Genomic DNA, 21436 nt, shown 5'->3' with positions numbered 1-21436 from the left:
TACCTGACACCATTGCAATCATTGAAGACTTGGTTCATCAAGGACTAAACACTGAGGTACCCCCCCTGGTGAGACACTGTTTAACCAATACATACTTCACTTGGAATGGAACTTTCTACAAACAAACTGAGGGCACCCCAATGGGCTCCCCCCTTTCTCCAGTTATAGCTAACATTTTCATGGAGAAATTTGAGACTGACGCCATCCAGACTGCCACTCTGCGCCCAACCTTATGGAAGAGGTACGTGGATGACACTTTTGTCATCTGGCCACATGGCCGGCCTGCTCTAGACCAATTCTTCGACCACATCAATTCCATACACCCAGCCATCAGATTTACCATGGAAGTCGAAATAGATGGCAAGATACCTTTTTTGGATGTCCTAATTAAAAAGAGACCTGATGGTTCAATGAGCCACTCTGTCTACAGGAAAGCTACCCATACGGATGCTTATCTGAAACCGGATTCCCACCACCATCCATCACAGAAGAATTCTCTCATCAAGACTCTGTATCATAGAGCCCAATGCATATCCGACCAGGAACACATAAGCAGTGAACTCAAGCACGTACACCAAGCTCTTAGGGCTAATGGTTACTCCGACTATACAATCCGCAAAGCTATCACTCAAACCATGAAGAAGAACCCTCTTGAGGAGCCTTTCAAAACCATCACTTTACCCTACATTGCTGGGATCACAAAAAAGATCTCCAAAATCTTGAATAAACACAAGATCCAGGTCCGTTTCAACACATTACATAAAATCCGTGATCTGGTTCCGTCTGTAAAAGATGTGATTCCGGACATACAATACCCTGGTGTCTACAAACTAAGTTGCCTCTGTGGTAGTAGTTACATTGGAGAAACCAAACGCCATATCTCGGACCGCATTCGTGAACATAAAGCAGACCTTAAACACGGTAGGACCAACACCTCGGCCGTAGCAGATCATTGTTCTAATTCAGTAGGCTCACATGCCATTGACTTTTCCAAGACGGAGGTTCTTTGTAAGCCATCTGGCTTCCATGAGAGATTCGTTCATGAGGCTATCCACATATACAAACACAGAGACAATTTCAACCGAGAAGATGGATTCTATCTTAGCAATCATTGGAAAGATTTGATAAATCATTTCAGTTCTTGATTGATTGTTCACGCTTACAGTGGCTTTCAGACAGCATACATAAAAACAAATTTCGTCTCACCCCTCCTCTTTTCAAAAAATAGATGGACTAGTCCTGGCAAACAGCCAATCGTTGCGCGTGACGCAAACGTTATTTTTATATAAATAAATAAATAAATATGCCGTTTTCAAAATAAATTTATGCAAACCGACACACCTGATGATGACCGTTTGAGTTATGGTCGAAATGTCGTGAGAATTTTTTTTTTATTGTTTTATATATATTTTGTTATTTTGTTGTTTCTCTTCAACGTGACTTTACCGAAAAAACTAAGAATATAATATAAAAACAGTTTTTGTTTAATAACATCATTTTTGTCGATGTGTTTGTGTATCTCCCTTGTGATGGGACTTTGTAGGATGAACGTTGATATTTATAAGGGCACGGGTTGACCAATGAAGTCTGAATTTATCTGTAATAAGGTCGGCACTGATAAGGGGTTGACAGGTATGAAACCCAGAACATTCAAAATTCGAGGACGTTTCGCTGGCGGTTACAAGCAGCGTTTAAATTATTGAATCCGAAAGCATGACGTCACAGGGTAACTGTCACGCCCCCCCCCCCCGACAAAAGTGGCCCACGTGGCACCGAGTAGCACGCCAGCAGTCACGTGAGCAGCTCGCGCGCCGGGGGGGGAGGGGGGTGGCGGGGAGGGGGGTGGCGGATCACGTGAGCGAGCCAGCTGCCCGGCCCGGCGTGTGGTGCTCACGTGACCATGACGTACTAACCCACGTGATAAGCCACTCCGTTGAGCTGTCGTTTGTGGCCAGATCGCGTCTGCAAAATAAGTTAGTAAGCTCGGTTGGATTTACCTGGCAAAACAAACAGTTTAGTTTTATTTGTGTGTGTATATATTTTAACAGACTCGTTTAACTTTCCTATACTTTGCACTTCTATAGTTTTTTAAAATAATTCCACGTTCTGACCCGCCTCTTCTGGGCAATCTGAGGGGGGGGGGGAGAGCTTTATAGCTCATCGGATTCCTCCCTGCAGTATTAAACAAAAATATTCTGGATTCACGGCGGTCACGTGGATAGTGGTGGGGGGGGGGGGTCACGTGAGCTTAGCGGCCGTCACGTGGAGAGCGGTGGTGCAGCGGTTAGCGCTTTCGCTCCGGGCTCCGAACTCGTCGACTCGCGCTCACGGCCAACAACGCGGTAACGATTACCGTACACAGACTGTGTAACACGATTTTTGTCCCTGGGTAGTGTTATTTTATAATTGCTTATGCCTAAAAAGTATAGAAAATGGATATTATTCCCCACAAACTTTGCATTTGTGCCCAGGACTTTATATGAAGGAATGACACAAATGCACACCACGTTTTCTCATTGAAAATAGGTACATTTCAAAATATCACTGTCCTGGTCACAAAAGCAAAGTTTGTGGGGAATAATATACATTTTCTTACTGCTTTTAAGGGAAAAGCAGTAAGAAAATAACACTACCCAGGAACAATAAAAAGATTTTTGTTACACACTGTTACCTGTATCGGTCGTGGGCCTCCCCTAGGTAGAACTCGGCTATCAAATGAGTAACCTGGTGCGGTGTTGTAGTCAAACATCGCCACTGGGGAGACCAGGGCGGACTGCTGCCCACCCCACCACCACCTCCTGGCCTTCATAGGCGCCGCTCGCTAACAGCAGCTCGCCCCTCCAAGTCTGTGCAGGCTACACGGGGCAGCTTTGTCTTTGGTCACGTGGAGAGGGGGTGGTGGTCACGTGGCGAGAGGGTGGTGGTCACGTGGACGGGTGGTGGTCACGTGGACAGGGGTGGTGGTCACGTGGAGAGGGGGTGGTGGTCACGTGGACAGGGGTGGTGGTCACGTGGCGATGGGGTGGTGGTCACGTGGCGAGGGGGGGTGGTGGTCACGTGGAGAGGGGGGGTGGTGGTCACGTGGAGAGGGAGGGTGGTGGTCACGTGGAGAGGGGGGGTGGTGGTCACGTGGAGAGGGGGGTGGTCACGTGGAGAGGGGGTGGTGGTCACGTGGAGAGGGGTGGTGGTCACGTGGAGAGGGAGGGTGGTGGTCACGTGGAGAGGGGGTTGTGGTCACGTGAGCGGAGCGACTGCGATGGCGGCGGCGGCTGTATCGCAGCGATCGCGCGCGGGGTCGAGAGTCGCGGCAGCGGCGGCTTCGGCGCAGTACGACCAGGACGGGCGACTCATCGAGGCGAGACACGCGGCAGTGGCGGCGAGATACACACACACACGTGGAGTGAGAGAGCGAGAGGTGACGGGGAGAAGCGTACACGGGAGGTAGCTGGGCAGGGTGGGGGGTGTTGACAACATCGCAGTGCGTACTGAGAGGTGCGCACGACAGGGCGGGGGGCAGCTGCGTGTACAGTACTTAGGCGTGCGGAACTTCTTTCGCACCGTGCGTAACCCACCGAGCTAATCGGAGGTGCGGGGATGGACGACAAACTGAAACTCGCGCAAATACATGACGTCTTGTGGCCTATAACATTTTTTTATTTTGCTTATTAATTTCTGTTTTCACACCCATTGATATTCAAAACGATTAAGTTTTAGAGAATGAAATGGGGGGGGGGGGGGGAGGCGGTCACAAGACATCTGGACCAGCCTGTACGTGCTAACGTGTACTGTAGGTGCGGCGAGAGAGGGACGTGATGCGATACAGGGGCCAGGCACGCAGAGATGCGTGGAGAGACGCAGACGGTGTGGAATACGCACACGGAGATACGTGGCGAGAGAGACAAAGACGGTGTGGAATACGCACACGGAGATACGTGTGCGAGAGAGACAAAGACGGTGTGGAATACGCACAGAGATGGTTTACACGGGGAGAGGGGGGGGAGGAAATACAGTGGGATCCAGACACGGAGGGATATGCAGAGAAATCGGCATAGAGTGTGTACAGAAACACGCACGGGAGTTACAGAGAGGCGCAGATATGCACCCATCTAAATAGGGGTTGTACTGTATATATCTAGTCTATACCATACACATAGATGGGTATACAGTACGAGAAACGAATGCCTAGGTACACAGTGACAGTGGAGGATGTACAGTACTACTGCACGCAGATACACAATGGTACTGCACAGTGGGTAGAGTGTATGCACAGCATATAGCGAGGAGGAGGAAGTGACATTCTGAACCGTGCAGAAATGTTCACGACTCGTAAACGGAGATATATGACCGACTTACACGGATTATACACAATATATTTAATATTTGCTCTCCTGGCAGAACGGCAGCGAATCCTGTTCGAGCAGCCTTGGTCCATCGTCTTTTCGTCAAGGGGTTGGAAACAACAGCACCACCTGCTGGAATAATCACTGTAGTGTCATGATTAGTTGGTTTTCCTTTGGTTAGAGTGTTACAGTCAAACTGCTCCCCGCCATAGGAACGTGGAGTTTTCGACACTAGCTCAAGAACTAATTAAGATCGGTACCACCAAGGGGGTTTTTGGGCATTGCAACAGCATTTGTTTCAATGGAATGAGCCACCCTTCTGTTCAGCAACAATGATGACTGTTGAGTTAGGTACATTGTGGCGTTTGTGGTTAGACTAACGATTAAAGTTCATTACCGTGTGCAGGTGGAGACGCGAGAGGATGAAGAGCAAGGCGTCAAACTATCAGAGATCCTTGAGCTGTTAGTTGCTGCAGGCTACTTCCGCGCTCGCATCAAGGGGCTCTCATCTTTCGATAAGGTGGAATTTATTTTGACCAATTTTGCATATTGAAAGCATTCTTAGATGTGCAAAATGTCATTGTAATGCTGCGGATTTTTTTTTAATTATGATTAAGATGCGGAGCGGCGTGTGCACGTTTTAATGAATGCATAGACCTTTGTTAATTTAGCTTATTGTATTATAGAGACCTGAAAAAAAATCCTAAATGCAAGACCCAGTTATGTATTTTTGCTTCGAGAGTATTTAACTGTCAAAAACAATTGACAAACAATATAATTTATTGCCCAAAAAATGTCTCACTGGAATATTTATGTTTGGTTAACTATTGAAACCACCGTTAAATAAACGTGCTTTCATTAAAGTTATTGTTGTGTGTTTGTAGGTGGTTGGAGGAATGACATGGTGCATCACTACGTGTAGTGTTGACATTGATGTTGACTTGCTCTTCCAGGAAAACTCCACCATCGGCCAAAAGATGTGAGGTTTGGAAAAGCATAACCAGATTTAAAACGTTAATGTCAGGCTATTGATGTAATACATGTAAATGAGTTCGCTAAATGATATTGATCCTTGTTATTCATCTGTTTGTACAAATGAGATTTTTGAGTAATTTGACACGAGACAGTTTTACTAGTTGAATGCTACTGCTGCTTCTGTGTAATTTCTTCACAGAGCCTTGACCGAGAAGATAGTGTCTGTTTTGCCGAGCATGAAGTGTCCTCATCGGATTGAACCCCATCAAATCCAGGGTTTAGACTTCATACACATATTCCCTGTTATCCAGGTAACTTTAACAAGATTGTAACGTTTGGCATTCTGCCACTAATATTTTTCCAAAACATAAGTGAACGCCTTCTATAATAAATGTCTCATTTTGTTTATGAAACACATTCTATAGTTTTACATGCATCTATACAAACTGTATAAAAAACAATGGAATGTGTTTTTTAAGTGGTTGGTGAAGAGGGCCATAGAGACACGAGAGGAAACGGGCGACCACATTCGGGCTTTCTCCATCTCCCAGTTTAACAAGAGCCGCAGACTTCCAGAGGTAAGAATTTCATCAATTGTGAATTCCATTTAAGCGTTCTAAAACATGCATGTGAAGTTTTTAAAAAATATTTTTTTTGCATTTTTTTTTGTCAGGATGATGAATTTTTGGAGCGGAAGGGAAAGGCGATCATGGCTTTGCTAGCTGCTGCTGTAAGTTTCTGCATGCAGTACGCAGTGATAAAATATAATTTTACATGAGTGTATTGTAAGATGCTTCACAAAGCTACTTCACTTTGCACTCCCTTTTTAACCTCGCCTTCTCGCCGATATCCGCAGGAGGAATACAAACCCCAGAGACGATACCGGCGACAAGTTGGAACAGACTCTCTTCTGGATGAAGAGTCACGTGTGCAGTCTACGCTTCTAGAGTATGGCAGGTAATTAGTGAGTGAGCATATAGGTACATAGCATCATTAAATAAAGCAAGATTAAATGAATAGAATTACTTCATAATAAAAATGTCTTGAGCGCATTAGATCATTAATATAAAATGTACAGGTGACACATAATGAAAGCTGTCATTTAATAATTGTCATTTTAGTCATAATTGTGCACTTTCATCCGAAACGCTCTTTTTCCAGTGGTTACTTTAACCAGGCCCACCCTTTGCCCGTTTTGCAGGAGGTATTGTTTTGTTCAAAACAAGAATGAGAAGGTGAGTGTATTGTTTTTGTATGTCTGTAGTTGCCACTGTCTGAATTATATAATTAATAAATACTCTATCTGAAGACCAACACATACATAACCTTGTTGTAACAGCTCTCTCGCTGGTTCAGCAGTTCCACTGCTGGATTATATTTTTTTCCGCCTGAGGACGACCGCTTGTGTTGCGATCGAAACGTCGTGATTTATTTTATTTTCTACCTATGTGACTTTACCGAAAGAACCAAAGAGTGTGGATTCCTGCAGTCACGAAAGCTTCAAATCAAGATATACATAAAAATTAGAATAATTGTCAGTATTTATGACTTTTACAACTTCTGTTGCATATTTACAAGGGAAGTATAACATTTTAAATGCGTTATGGCTAGGTCAAGTAATGCAAATGTGAATTATGTGTAGTTATGCACAGCATGTGCCGTGTGTGCTTTAGGTGGATGACCGGAAAAAATCTGTGCCAGGTGCCGCAGCAGTAGGGAAAGCACAGACAACCGAGGAAGAGGAGCTGCAGGCTGCTGATGAGGAAAGTCCTATTTAGAGATTTAAATATTCCATCGGTATAAAACAAAAAAACATGAAGCTGTTACAATCATGTTTCACGCAGTTTGAGTGGCAGTTTATGAAATGGTAAATTTTGATGATTGAAATTTTTTTCTAGCCAATTATTTGTGTTTTTGAGTGTGTACAATAATCATACATACTGAAAACCACTGAATATTGATTTGGTCAGCTTTGTTTTATTTTTACAGATTCGCATCAAGACTCTGATGAGCAGCATGGCTGCCATGGCAACAGAGGAAGTATGTATTCCGAAATATTAAACTGCATTCGCATATAAATATATATTTTGCGATGTATTAACTTGAAGCACATTTTCCTACTTGGTACCCTTTTTTCACTTACTATGCTTATTATTTTAGTATTGTCAAATGACCATTACGTTGTATTTTTTGTTTCAGGGGCGTTTAACAGCCAGCACAGTTGGTCAAATTGTTGGTCTTCAGTCAGAGGAGATCAAACAGATTGCTTCAGAATATGCAGAAAAGGTATTTATTTTGGACTTTCATTTTCATATGATAACATGATAAAAACAAATTGACAGTTCTGATCTATTTTAAGGGTTCACATATTTCCATTTACATGATTTCATTTTAATGATATCTTTTCCATACATTGTCAAAATTACACCTGAATTACTACACTTAATTTGAGACAGGTTAGTTGTAAAATATCAACATATGTATCACAAAACAATTGCTGTATTAAGCTACTTTCACACGTTTTCCCAATCACATTTTTTAAGTTGGTTCCATTAAATTGCAGGAATTTGTAGTTTTTTTTTTACCTTAAGTACAAGCTACTTTTCAAAGTTGAAACCATCGTATAAGCATGCAAGACTTGATTCTACTATACGTTTTGTGAGCTATGGCTTCATTTCATTATCGCGGTTATAACATTCTATTTTTACATCTTCCTTGGAATACTGATTAACACTCTGAATTCTCTTTTCAGCAATCAGAGCTGGCAGGCGAAGAGAAGACAGAGAGGCTTGGTCCAGTACAGCAGCACAAGCGCTTGGTTGTTTCGCTTGGCAAGCAGATTTCTCAGAAGGAAATACAGCTGGAGGAGGTGACACTTGTTTAGCTACACATGCAGACTATGTTTATCTTTCTGCAAACCCCGTTTTTCAAATTGGGGCTAGGGCATTAAAAATACTTAAAAAATAATATTTTGTGACTAAATCATTGTATAAAAAGAGCTCTAATGAAATTGTATATACATATGTATGTTGAACTTCTTTCGCACCGTACATAGCTAACCGTGCTAATTGGAGGTGCTGGGCCCTGATCCTGAACCAGTTTATGTCAACATGAAATTTTAAAAGAAGCAATTGCATAAAATTAAGTGTGAAATTTATCTTTGGTGTACATAAGTTTCCTTTAAATAAGGGCCTTCAGATACAATTTCTGTTCCACATTTCTCATAGCATATCAATGCCAACATACCTAAAATGTCCATGCTTATATAATGTATCTAGATTTTTACGATTGTATTGTTTTCTTCTGTATTCCCACTTGAAAATTCTCATTGGCCAGCATGTGTGTTACAGATAAAGGCCAAGCATACTGAGTTGAAAGTTGCCTTTGAAGCTGCGAAAGAGAAGCTTATGGAGGTACCCGTGCAATTGAAGCTCACCATTTTTAGATATGTTCAAGTTCACTATGTTATTGTATTGTAATTGTATTTCAGCACATGTCACCTTCGCTTTAGACAATTGTAAAAAAGTCTCCATTCCCATGATTTATAATTACTCGGAATCATAGTGGCATGTCGTTGCATGGTAATGCTTTTGTTTTTTAGACGTAGCAACACAGCAGGTGTGTTTATGTGAAGGATGTTGCACAGATTTAAGTGTGTTTTCCAGGTCGAGAAGCAGGGAGAGATTCTCAGGAAGGAGATGGGACAGTTGGATTCTATGGAGAGCCAGGCTGATTCAGCGTAAGAAAGCCTACCAAATGCATGCGTACATTATCCATGTCTAGTTGTACTAAATACGCGTGTACATGATTCATGTCTAGTATTAAAATGAGATGAGACATTACTTTGCTACCCTGCACGCTATTCTTCCCAGCATGGATTAATGTGTGCCTTTTCTACCATCATATTTAAAAGCATAAACACATGCTTAAATATACACAGATAAATGTGATTCATAACATCCACTTTTGCAAATGTCTTATTGATTGTACTATTCAGAATCATGTAAGAGTTTGTTAAAAAAAAATTGAGCTTCCATAGTTACTGTGTATGTATTTTTCAATAATAGTTTTTCATTTTCTTTTTTTCAATAAGAACTTGATACTCTTTGAGTCTTTCAGAAGCAGGGAGATATTATCAGGAAGGAGACTTTACCAAAAGACCCAAAGAGTATGAATTCCTGCAGTCACGAAAGCTTTAAGTCAAGATTTAAGAATTTGATAACTTAATTTATATGATATTCTGTAGATCTCACTGTTTAAACATATATATGCATTGTGGATGCATCTAATTTTCCTTGGACTGTTTATATTGTCTCATATAATATATATTAAGAACATCTTGCACTTAAATAAACCATACTAAATTAAAAAAAATCTATTTTCATGAAGCACATTTCTCCTTATGGAAATTAAAGTTAAACAGTCCCATTTTGGCTTAATTCACTCATGCAGACATTGAGGGACAGCACCATTGTGTTGTAATATTACATTGTTAGGAACTATAGGAAAGTAATTTCTGGTGATGTATTAATACTAATTCCACAATTGCTCCAGTGTCTTGCAGAAGCTGAGAGCCCTGGTGGCTATGAATGAAAGCCTCAAGAGTCAAGAGCACGAGTTCCGTGCTCACTGCAAGGTTGACATGTCCTTCTCTCTTCGTTGTATTGTATTTTGCGTGATTCACATTTACTACGTGTTTGTAAATAACATTGAAAGTATGTTTTTTTTTTTATAGGAAGAATTGACGCGTCTACAGAGCAGCATTGAAGAGTTAAAGCTTCAGACCAACAATACGACTGGAGAAGAGGCTGTAAGGAGATAATCTGCATTTGCATAAATTGCCCTCATTTTTTAAAAAGAAGTACTTGATAAACTGCTGAGCCGTGCTTGGCATTTAGAAAAATGGAATTTAATCACTTAAAGTTATTTAAATCTATGACAATTTTTTTATTGAAATACCATGAACACAATAATGCAAAAGCATAGAAAGTACATAAGTGATTTAAAGATTTTAATTTATAATTTATGTATTGTACAATATATAATTTATAGTGTTCATTAAAATTTTACTTTACATTGCACAGCAAATTGAGTACAGATACTCTGAAAGCATATGTATGCCAATCCAATCATATTAGTACTTTATAATTAAACAATAACTGTTTTTTTTAGGAACAAGACCAGTTGATTGAAAAGCAATACCGCACGGATATCGACAAACTGCAGAAGATACGCATGCTCTTGGCAAGTAACACAAACTGTTGAAACAAAGCACAAATGGATAAAATTGCACTCGGTAAACACAATAATGATATACTCATAGAATGCATAGTGATTATACAAAACATATAATTCCTTGTGCTTGATTTTGGTGTGATTCTTTTTTTAGGGGAGGAGAAACCGAGAGATTGCGATCTTGCAGCGCAAGATTGATGAAGTCCCCAGCCGGGCTGAGCTGACTCAGTACCAGCGTCGCTTTGTGGAGCTCTACAGCCAGGGTAGGAAGAAATGATCATAATGAAATATAACAAAAAGAACAAGCATTTACAGGCACCTACAAAACAATAAGTACTTCACCCTCCTGTGTTAAAGATTGTGAAGCATTAACCACAGGTTTGACTGAAGATACCTGAAATCTCAACCAATTTTGCTATATTTTAACGATTTCCAGTGTAGTTTTATGCTAAAATGTGTATGCATTGGTGCTGAAGAAGAGTATTCATGTGAGCTTTATTATTTTATAACATTTACCATGTGTTAATAATATCCCGTGCTGTATTGTGGTCTGGAGTATATGAAATCCACATTTTCTCCGATGTGTAGTGGCTGCCACCCATAAAGAGACAAAGCAATTTTATACTTTGTACAACACGCTGGATGACAAGAAGCTGTATCTGGAAAAAGAGGTATGCTATGTTATATTGAAAGAAAGTGTATCAACTATAAGTAATACCTTTGATCGGGTTTATTCAGAATATTAGTTTGTGCATGTAAATGTGAGTAATTACAACAAGGTTATTTTTTCCAGTATTGAATTAAAAGGAATCAACATTGTCACCTTCCCAGATCACCATTTGAAAAAGAGGCAGCAATGTGTCTTGTGTCTCGATGGGTTTATTTAGCTGCCTGGTTAAATAAAGACTACTGACTGACTTTTTTGTTTGTATAGTTTAACATAATTTGCACAGTTGGCATCCATTTTTTTACTGGAAGGACCTTTCCAACTAAATGTGTTGATGGTATTGATTATTGTAACGAAAATATTGTGTAATGTGCCTCACTTGTATATTGCAGATAATGTTGAACTTCTTTTGCACCATACGTAGCCAACCGTGCTAATCAAAGGTGCGAGGGAAGGACAACAAACTAAACCCAAAAAGACAAATTATTAATAAGATGGACAAATGAATTAACAATAAGATAATAAAATGGAAAATGTACAGTTGTATTTAATTGTTTTATATTTAAATGAGTTGCCTATTCGTAAAATGAACATAACACATTTTACTGTCTCTTAGGTTAATTTGCTGAATTCCATCCATGACAACTTCCAGCAGTAAGTATGTATAGGTGACTGGTTATACCATGTATTGTTAAAAAATGTATAACTTAACAATGACACTTATTTTCTAATACTGCATCCACAACCCTCGTATGCAAAACATATTAACCACATTTGGCTCTACTTAATATAACTGACACATCAACCGATGTTGTGAGAGAACATCAGCTTTACTTTAGCCAGGACAAAACACTGATGACAATACTTGAAAACTACATAATTATACTTATCTTGCATCAGGATTGGAGCAAAGAGAATATGTTTCAATCTATGTCAGGTTACAGTTGGTAGAGAAACAATGTCGCCAAGTCATTTGGAATAGCTGGGCAATTGGTGTCGCCATTTTTATCTCAGTTGTAAGAAAGGTCCCTGTGCATTGTGATTTCCAAAGGGCCATGGCTTCACAAGGTGGCAGAGAGCAGTTTCTGAAACAGCTGGAGCAGATTGTGGAGGGGATCAAGCAAAGCCGTGTAAAGGTTAGTGAGTGAAAATGTTCTTTGGAGGAAAAATCCCTGTTAATTTGTCGCTGGATAAGCTTCATTACTTTTTGTCACATGTGCAAGGTATTAAAATAGTTACTTCCTTATATATTTTCATTGCATATTTTCTGCATACATCCTCATGTATTTGTAATAAATTGTGATTGATGTGGTTTTATATAAAATTGTAAAAATATCTGCAATTATGAATATAATTATGGCAATGCTTACGAAATCTAAGTGGACATATATATTACAAGACGGTATATTTGTTTTATTGCTACACTCATTTAATTGCACATCTATATATAATTGTCTGTTGGTTATACTCGTGTACCTTTATGTAAACTTCAAATGGTCCATGTCATTCACCTGCAGGTGGAAAAGAAGCGTCAGGAGAATAAGATGAGAAGAGATCAACTTAATGATGAACATCTTGATCTCCTGGATAAACAACGCCTTTATTTCAAAACAGTGAAGGACTTCAAAGAGGTTAGATTAATTTTTATATTTGTTTTTAGTACTTCTTAATAGTCAGGCAAAATGGAGTTGCAAAAATCTTATTTAGAAAGCTTACATGTAAAAAAAAACAAATAACGGTACTTTGTTAGGAATTACTTTTAAACATTTGGAAGCAATACTTTCAGAAAGGTTAATTGTGTAAAATGTTGCATTGAGTCGTGATGCTTATAATAAATCCCAATGAAATAAAAATTACATTATAACACGATGAAATGTTTCCACATGAAATGTATTTACTCCTCACAACTGCTCAGAATACTTTTAGTGCGTGTGACAAAGACAACTAGACAATGGCTTTTTGGGTCATTGCGGTTACATTGCTTGATCTAAATATTGAGATGAAAGAGGCTGAGTTGCATACTCTAATATGTGTATTGGCCTGTATCTTTGCAGGAGTGTCGCAAAAATGAAATTCTTCTGTCAAAGCTCAGGGCAAAGAATATGGCCTAAGGAACAAGAAGGGTGGAAACACCATTTATCTGCACAAATTGCAACTCGTTTCACTTCGAATCACATCTGTCTTAAAAACAAATGTGCAATTCTGTCGTTAAGTTGTCATCCACAATCTCTACGTATCTATGTTTGTCCAGAGAAGTCCTTGACCAATTTTAATAAACGGTGTCATTTAAAATGTGATGCGCACATGGTAAACATTCCCAAAATATGTTTAACCCAATTATTTAACTAGGCATTTCACACTATTTTTACAATAGTCTCATAACAATAAAGCTGTGATTGAAAATCAGGGCTGGAGGGAAGATTAATGTCAACGGGTTTTCCTGCTTGTGAATTTCTATTTAAATTTGTATAATTTTGGCACGATATAATTTCATGGCTTTTGTTACAGCGTACTGCCTTGCACAAAAAAACATCAACCAACTTAAATGTGTGTGCCGTGAAGGTTAACATGAAATTCTTTCATTTTGCAATAAAATATCTCAAAGTATCCATTTGTTGCTGAACAAGTATGGTTTTCACTGCTCAGATTAATTATGAGCTTCAATTAACAATGTTAATATTGCATACAAGGAATTCTGCAATATTTCACTCGATTTTAATTTGTTATATTGGTGTATTTTGATTTTAATTGATCAATTTGAGTTTTTACAGGCCTATAATGCAGGTCTGTCAAAACTATGAATCGTGAGCCATCTTTGCGCCCACTTAAACCAAGCCTCCAGCATCTTTGAATTAACCAAAGCAAACATGCTGGAATCTCTGTATAGTTCGCAGTTTACCCCCAGTTCGAGACTCATAACCTGTGGTACCACTGATCCGGAATCTCCGGGACCAGCAAATTCTTCCAGGAATCTATGGCACACCACATCGGTGGTATCCTTGGATTATATTTGATCATGTTACGATTTGAGAATGTGTCTGCTCATGGAAAAATAGGCTACTTGCATCTTTGGTGCAATGCAAATGTTTTGCCAAAAAAAACTCGTGGGTTTTCCAGCAGCACATTAGCTGCATGTGTGATCTCAGTAGCATTTTTTTTATTTTGATCACAAGTATAAAATGTCAAACATCCTTTAGTTTAGGTGCATAGTGCAGGTTTGCTCCTTTTGGGTCTTGCTGAATAATGGAGCCGCTCTCCATGTTTATGGACTTACCCTGTAATACACTTTTCACGGATTCACAGAGTTGGACAATTCCTGTGAAGTGGCACCACGTGACATTTTTGTTCACGGATTACAGAACTAACCTCCCCGGTGCTCTACACATTGCAGGTTCTGTGCTCCATAGTTCATCCCCATGTCAATGTGGATGGCGAGTTCGGCTCTATAAAGAGTTACCTTTAGGTGATAGGTGAATATATCGCTCCGAACGTGACCTTTGTACTAAAGGCAGTGGGGGGTCATGGTCTTTGGGGTAAAGATTTTGCATCGGTTGAGTACACATTTGTATCTCGTGTCTGTATTTTTTTGTTCATTTATTTACTGTAATCTTAATACAGTACATCTACCTATCCTGCATACAGTACATGTCATCTGCAAGCATCCTTTTATTTCAGAAAAAATATTAATCTTCCATTGAGTAAATGGTGCATCAATAACCCCCTGCAGGTATATGTTTTTCATTTTGAGTAAATCTCACCATAATTAAGCACGGTGACATCTATGTTATTCCAAGACGGTTTCCACCTATTCGGGTTTGTCCCGGGTAATCTGGGGATTGGTATCTGGTGTTATTGATAATTATAAAATATTACCGCGCAATTTTAATGAACCGAGGCTGACTGAGAAATGTCCGTGTTTGGTTTATTTAAAAGGTGGTAACCCTGGTTCTTCATATCGCTTCTGAATATATCACCTATTTTTGGCTGCATAGTTCTGCTATCCTCCGAATACGTATTCTCTACAATATTACATTTCCTATCATTTTATGAATGCATTGCATCAACTATCATCTGTCTCTTCCAGATACATCGCATACACCTCTTGTGAATGCATCTGTTTATCCTCATGGACACAACTGTGAATGCTTCTCTGCCGTTATCTACATCTTTTATGAAGGCATCTCTCGCCTTTTGATTTTTTGTATTGCTCTAACTTCATAGCATAATTTAGCATCTTTTTCTACTGTTTGTGCATGTGTTGCTATGTCTAGTGTTGATGGCAATTACACATAGCATTCACAGACTGATGTAGATTACACGAGGTAAGTGTTGGTTTTAATTGCTGTAATGAGTGGATCACCCAACTTCTGTACAATAATGAATGAGGGCTGCTGGCGAGTGAACATGGAAGTGACAATGACTCTTGCACCTGACATGACTTTTCGTTCGCATATATTCATGTTAAACCAAAGCGCAGCATTGTGTGGTGTACGATTGACATTAACAAATCATGGCATGTGGATTATTTGCAAGAGCGGGAGATCATGGCCACTCAAAGCAATGTGAAAATATCCCAATATGTATGCATGATCTTACCTCGCGTGTGGCGACAGCATCAGTCAATAGCAATTAAATGTACATTTTAACGGATCGCCCTTACCTGATTTTGACACCATAGGTATCCTGCACAAGATAGCTATAGACAAAATGTTTTTCATTTAACTTTTTTTTATTGTAGAGGTAAGGCGTATTGAGCTGCATTATCTCTTTTTCAGAAGCAACCTGGTCACATGATAGCCCAATGAAGTGGCTTATCACGTGGAAATTTATAGCAGCCAAATAGTCTAAACGCATATTTATCATTGTGGAGGGGAAAACCGGAGGACCCGGAGAAAAATCCACGACCACGGGGAGATGGACTTGCAAACTCCAAATAGACAGGCGTCAGTCGGGATCGAACCGACGAGGGAGTTAACATCTCGTGACCGCGAGATATCCTCATGTCCATAGGTTCAAAGTGATAAAGGTTGGCAGCAGGGGACCCAATAATGGGCCCAGAGGTAAAGGCAGATACCAGCAGTAGGCATGGGACAGTACCTGGGCAACACGAGACCCTGTATCTGGACCCAGGACCTGCACCTGGGTAACACGGGACCCTGTATCTGGACCCAGGACCTGCACCTGGGCAACACGAGACCCTGTATCTGGGTAACACGGGACCCTGTATCTGGACACGAGACCTTGCACCTGTGTCATACGGGACCCTGTATGTGGACCCTTCACCTAGACCCGGGACCCTCTGCCTGGACACTACACCTGGGTAACACGGGACCCTGTATCTGGACACGAGACCTTGCACCTGTGTCATACGGGACCCTGTATGTGGACCCTGCACCTAGACCCGGGACCCTCTGCCTGGACACTGCACCTGGGTAATACGGGACCCTGTATCTGAATACGGGACTCTGCATCTGGGGTAACCCGGAACCTATAGACCCTGAGGTGTGCGTGACACTCATGTTGTTTGAAGTCTTCTTCCTGCCAAACACTCAACATCGTTCGTGAGCCCAGTTTGTGTGAAGCGAGAGCCGACAGAAAGCAAGTCAACCCCGCTACCGCTTACGCGTAAATCCACACATTTGTCATTATACGATGGAGCCTCATGACTTTATAAAATCACGGCTTTATCTCGGATTCTGGTCTGGTTTTGGCAATTCCGATGTCTCAGGGTCATTAACGTCTTCGTTAACAGTTACACATGCAGTGGAACATACGTAGTTAAGTCTCACACCTGATGATGATTGCTTGTGTTGCAGTCGAAACGTCGTGAGAATTTTATTGTTTTAGATTTTTATTATTTTATTGTTTCCCTTCTACGTGACTTTACCGAAAGAACCAAGAATATAACAGTCTCATGGTTCTTTCGGTAAAGCCACATGAGGTGACACAGTGGGTTCAACAAAGAGCCTCAGCGTGTGTGCATCTCAAGACGCTGCACAAACAAGTTTTGGGGTGTTGAGTTTATTTAATTTGTTGATCCCATCATGGGACCCCCCCTTTGCCAGTACCAAAATATGAGAATAGGTTTTCCCCTTTTTTCTGGCAACAAGACAGGCGTTAAGATGTTAAAACACCAAACTGATCCCGTTTAAATTTTGATTTAAAGCTTTCGTGACTGCAGTAATTGTTGTTTCCCTTCAACGTGACTTTACCGAAAAAACTAAGAATATGATCCCGTTTAGCCAGTTTTCCGGCTCTGTTACAAGGGGGATCCATGGTTGTGTTGAACACAGCAGCAACAAAAACAAAACACCAACAACATCAATATCGCAGAGAACGAGTACAAGCTCCTTCAGAATGATCGCACGACAAATTTTTTTTATATTTAACGGTTCGTAAACGAAGCACACGCGAATCGAAAACACAATGAGAGAGCAAGACATGCGTCAATAAAAAGTTTGGTTGCAGGTGCGCGAGTACGCGCTGTGTTTTTTTGATCTTAACAGGAGCGTACGCGCATGTTGCGAGTAACGGGGAAAGAAGGAATGTGTCTTGACGGTTTTGTTCACCTTGATTTGAAGCTTTCGTGACTGCAGGAATCTATACTCTGTTTTTTTTTCGGTAAATACTCTTTGGTTCTATTCGGTAAAGTCACGTAGGTACAAAATAAAATAACAAAAAATCACGACGTTTCGGCCACAACACAAGTGGCCTTCATCAGGTGAAGGGACTGGACTGTCCAGAGGACAGCGTTGGAGTGAAGACAGCAAGCGCAGGTCGCGTCCTTTAAGCTGTGTGGGAGGAAACTAAAAAAACGCCTTGACAAAGGAATTAGCATAAAATGATGTACTGGACTGGCACGGTGGGGGGGGGAGTTTACATAATGTTGGTGTGAAGGGAAATAAGCTGCTGTGAAAGTTTGGGATACCACTACTTGAATAAATATACAGTACCATTGAAAATTAGTTTAATGTTTGGTTTGATTTAGAACATCTTTCCAATGATTGCTTAATTTGAAACCATCCTCTCCGATGAAATTGTGTTTGTAAATCTTTCGGTAAAGTCACGTAGGTAGAAGAAATAATAAAATAAAAGAACTCCTACAGCCAAACTCCTTCCCCCTCCTTCCTTCCCCTCCCGTGCCTATGTAAAGCCACAACAGCAGATCATTTTTTTTCTCACCTGAAGACGGACGCTTGTGTTGCCACCGAAACGTCGTGTTTTCTTTGATTTGATTTTTTTCTATCGACGTGACTTTACCGAAAGAACCAGAGGATGCTGGTTAATGTACGTCGCCGAGAGAGAAATACGGGAATTTACAAAAAGAGAGGAGGGTGACATTGGGAGAGGTAGGGGAAATGTCTCGGCACATCGCACCGCCAAGCGGAGGTAACTCCAAGGGGGGTAGGAATAGGGTTGGTGTTATGGATATGGTTTGGAGTTAGGGATGGGGTTAGAGTTAGGTTCAGGGACAAGGTTAGGGGGTCGAGGTTGACTTACAACTGCACTTATCACAGCGTCTCACCCGAGGCGCGTCGTTCATGAGACCGAGTTTGAGACGCGTTTATATCGACTGTGGTTCCCATAGCCAAAATAACACGTGTGTATGAGATACTGTTGTGCTAAACAATGCCCGTTTACGAAGTAAAATGGTATATTTTCTGTGATTTTTTTATAATTGGGTTGTCCGTGGAGTTTGATACGCATTTTAAAATAATTAGCTTTAGAATGTTCATATTTTTTCAGGTTTAAAGTTTTTTTTACGCTATGTTATTTATTTAGATTTATGAAGACCTATCATCACTTGTGTGCGTCGTTTATGTAACATTTTTACTTTAAAATGCTCCACTCCGAAGCAAATACATCGATTTACCAGCACATTTGAGCTGTAAACCATAGTTGTATGTAAAATCACAGTGAAACTAAGCGCTGAGACATTTCTTTCATATGTAAAAAAGTTTTAATGATCTTAATTGCTATGAAAACTGTTTTTTGGCGTCGAAATATCAGTTTCCACGTGAGGAATGATTAATTTACCGTGTTCATGCTTAATTTCTTGGCAATTTTTAATAAAACCATGACTTGAGGCTTAAATGTTAGTAAAACAATGTAAATCGATATATTTGCTTAAAAATGTTTAAGGGCAAAAATGCATTGCAACAGCGTCCCCTAGTGGCCAAACAGCGCCCCCTAGCGGTCAAACAGCGCCTCCTAGTGGACACATTTTTTGCAAAAAATCTAATTGTCCCCCAGGCCCCATCTCTTCCTCATCTCCCCACCTCCTCGTGATGTTCCAGGTTCTCTCCCCCAGGATGTCTCTATCATCTACGCCAGTCCGGCACCTTCAATATTCAAGACCTGCACCTTACATGTCATTTCTACAGAAGCAACAACACATACATGTCATGATTATCCACTTACGAACTTACCTGTGAAGCACCTCGTCTTGTTTGAAGTCTCGTCTGTGTGCGAATTTAGTTTTCGCGTCTCGACGTGGGGTGGGGATGTTGAACCCAGGTCCGCTTCACATTTCTGGACTCTCTGCTTTGCCAGCCAAGCCACCGCGTCTCCCACACAAGGGTATAGGGCTACGTCCGCTGTCGTGATTGCACTGGCGCGCACGTTGCACTGCAGTAGTACGTGCTGACGTCATCACGTTTGTCTAAATAGACGAAAAATTGAACCGTTTAAAGGTCTGGATTTGAACGCGGGATGTCCGTCGTGAGAGGCGAAATACGTTAAACCACTGCGCCAAGAAAGCTTCTTGTGAGCCTCATGATCCTTGCGGTTATTCACTAATCGACATTTCGAACGTCGATATTTAACACTTGCAAATTGTCTGCATTACATGTTTTTAGATAAAGTTTAGTTGTACGTCGTACTGTTTACGTGTACCCTTTAACTTAGTGAAAAACGTTCGGGGGGGGTGTAATAATAAAAAGAGTTAGATTTGCGCCTGCGTCGTCGTTGTTCGCCTGCGAGCGCGACACCGCTCAGCCTCACAACGGCGATGACGTCATCGGCTATTGTCTCTGATCGACTGCAGGAACGGCTGCCCCCTTTGTTGTTTTCACAGCTACATTTCTTTATGAGACCTTCTTTGCCAGTAGCAAGATATAGTAATAGCTTTTTACCCTTTTATCTGGCACAAAAAAACTGACCTCTTTATACAAGGGATCATGTTTGCAATAACCACAACATAAACAGTCAAAATGCAAACAAAAAGAAACAACTCTGATAATAATATGCACTGTCCTTGAATTTGATTGGTCCACACCCGAGACGGCTTTTCTTAGAGCCCAGTCTCCACTGGTGTTGGACCAGAAGACGCCAAAAGGCGTACAACTCAAAAACAGCGCACTATCAGAGTATTGAGGGCTCGGGGTAAGCACTTACATTATGAGACCTCCTTTGCCAGTAACAAGATATAGTAATAGGTTTTTACCCTTGACTACTTGCGTTGTGGTTATTGCAAACATGATCCCTTGTATAAAGGTGTCAGTTTTTTTCGTGCCAGATAAAAGGGTAAAAAACCTATAGCTACATTTCTTTTGCGCGAGAGCAATCGAACGATTTCAAAATCCACACCTACAAGCAACGGTCTCTCGAGCTGAGTGGTTTAAACTTCCTCCTCGCTGATGTGAAACTCCCCATTGGGGTATGGCAATGACATCGCCATTGTGATGATCACAATGGCGATGTCGTGCTGATGCGATCTTCTTTCCCCGAACCAGGAGCACTCTCACTGGAAATGCAAAGTATAGCCCGAGCCCCGCTCAGCACCGAGCCGATTTGCCAGAGGTGATGTTAACAAAGCAGTGTTTAGTTTGCACTTCTTAAGAGTCCACACGTCTACATGACATAGTCTGGCATGCCATCTATGGCAGTGCTCTGGTTACTCCCCAGGTGACCTACAATTCTTCAGACCAGTACTGATATTTGAGTGAAGCTAACATGAATAAGTCTCTCACGTGTTGGTCATATTTTAGACAAAAATCAAGTCGTTTGTAATGCTCCCTAAACGTTGCAGCGATTGCTTTCCTGTGATCAGCTAAAGGTGAAACCAGAGCGGGTCTCTCTCCGCTGCGCTCCTCAATGATGTCGACTTCCAAATAATATTTATCAACAAGAATATTGTACCACTGGCTGTTATGAAATGGCAACAAAAGACATGCTTATATATATACAAATACACAGATACATATGAGAAATCAGATTG

At 40.9% G+C, this 21436-nt stretch overlaps 1 protein-coding gene and 1 long non-coding RNA gene across 4 annotated transcripts; one reads left to right on the top strand and one right to left on the bottom strand.

Moving 5' to 3' along the window:
• Window positions 1-3207: 3207 nt before the first annotated feature.
• CCDC93 (CCC complex scaffolding subunit CCDC93) lies at window positions 3208-13824 on the top strand. 3 transcript variants are annotated; one of them, XM_032946230.2, is made up of 23 exons: window positions 3208-3355; window positions 4747-4860; window positions 5225-5319; window positions 5515-5626; window positions 5795-5893; window positions 5989-6045; window positions 6172-6272; window positions 6517-6550; window positions 6989-7078; window positions 7305-7355; window positions 7515-7601; window positions 8068-8184; window positions 8666-8728; window positions 8981-9054; window positions 9870-9951; window positions 10051-10125; window positions 10488-10559; window positions 10705-10813; window positions 11139-11221; window positions 11834-11871; window positions 12269-12353; window positions 12735-12848; window positions 13272-13824. In XM_032946230.2, the coding sequence occupies exons 1-23, from the start codon at window positions 3257-3259 to the stop codon at window positions 13326-13328; spliced, it is 1908 nt and encodes a 635-aa protein (XP_032802121.2). In that variant the 5' UTR covers window positions 3208-3256; the 3' UTR covers window positions 13329-13824. The 3 variants fall into 3 exon arrangements, with proteins under 3 accessions (XP_032802121.2, XP_075912743.1, XP_032802122.2); XM_076056628.1 differs by having other exon boundaries at window positions 3228-3415; XM_032946231.2 differs by lacking the exons at window positions 3208-3355; window positions 4747-4860 and having other exon boundaries at window positions 5225-5324.
• On the bottom strand, window positions 9405-18266 carry LOC142907307 (uncharacterized). The gene is made up of 2 exons (XR_012930933.1): window positions 16534-18266; window positions 9405-16398 (listed from the first exon to the last, which is right to left on the bottom strand). It is a non-coding gene; the product is annotated as an uncharacterized LOC142907307 (long non-coding RNA).
• Between the last annotated feature and the right edge of the window lie 3170 nt (window positions 18267-21436).

This window comes from Petromyzon marinus, chromosome 4 (assembly GCF_048934315.1).
Source record: "Petromyzon marinus isolate PM22_M1 ecotype Great Lakes invasive population chromosome 4, UKy_Petmar_22M1.pri1.0, whole genome shotgun sequence".
In the NCBI taxonomy this organism is placed as follows: domain Eukaryota; kingdom Metazoa; phylum Chordata; class Hyperoartia; order Petromyzontiformes; family Petromyzontidae; genus Petromyzon; species Petromyzon marinus.
Note: the sequence above shows the minus strand (reverse complement) of the source record. Positions and strands in the feature narration are given on the sequence as shown.

Excerpts from the sequence above, each read along its gene's own strand:
- CCDC93 (XM_076056628.1), top strand. The coding sequence starts at position 3,257 with ATGGCGGCGGCGGCTGTATCGCAGCGATCGCGCGCGGGGTCGAGAGTC. Across the intron at positions 10,126-10,487 it reads ATACGACTGGAGAAGAGGCT|GAACAAGACCAGTTGATTGA; the intron begins GTAAGGAGATAA and ends TGTTTTTTTTAG. Across the intron at positions 10,560-10,704 it reads AGAAGATACGCATGCTCTTG|GGGAGGAGAAACCGAGAGAT; the intron begins GCAAGTAACACA and ends TTCTTTTTTTAG.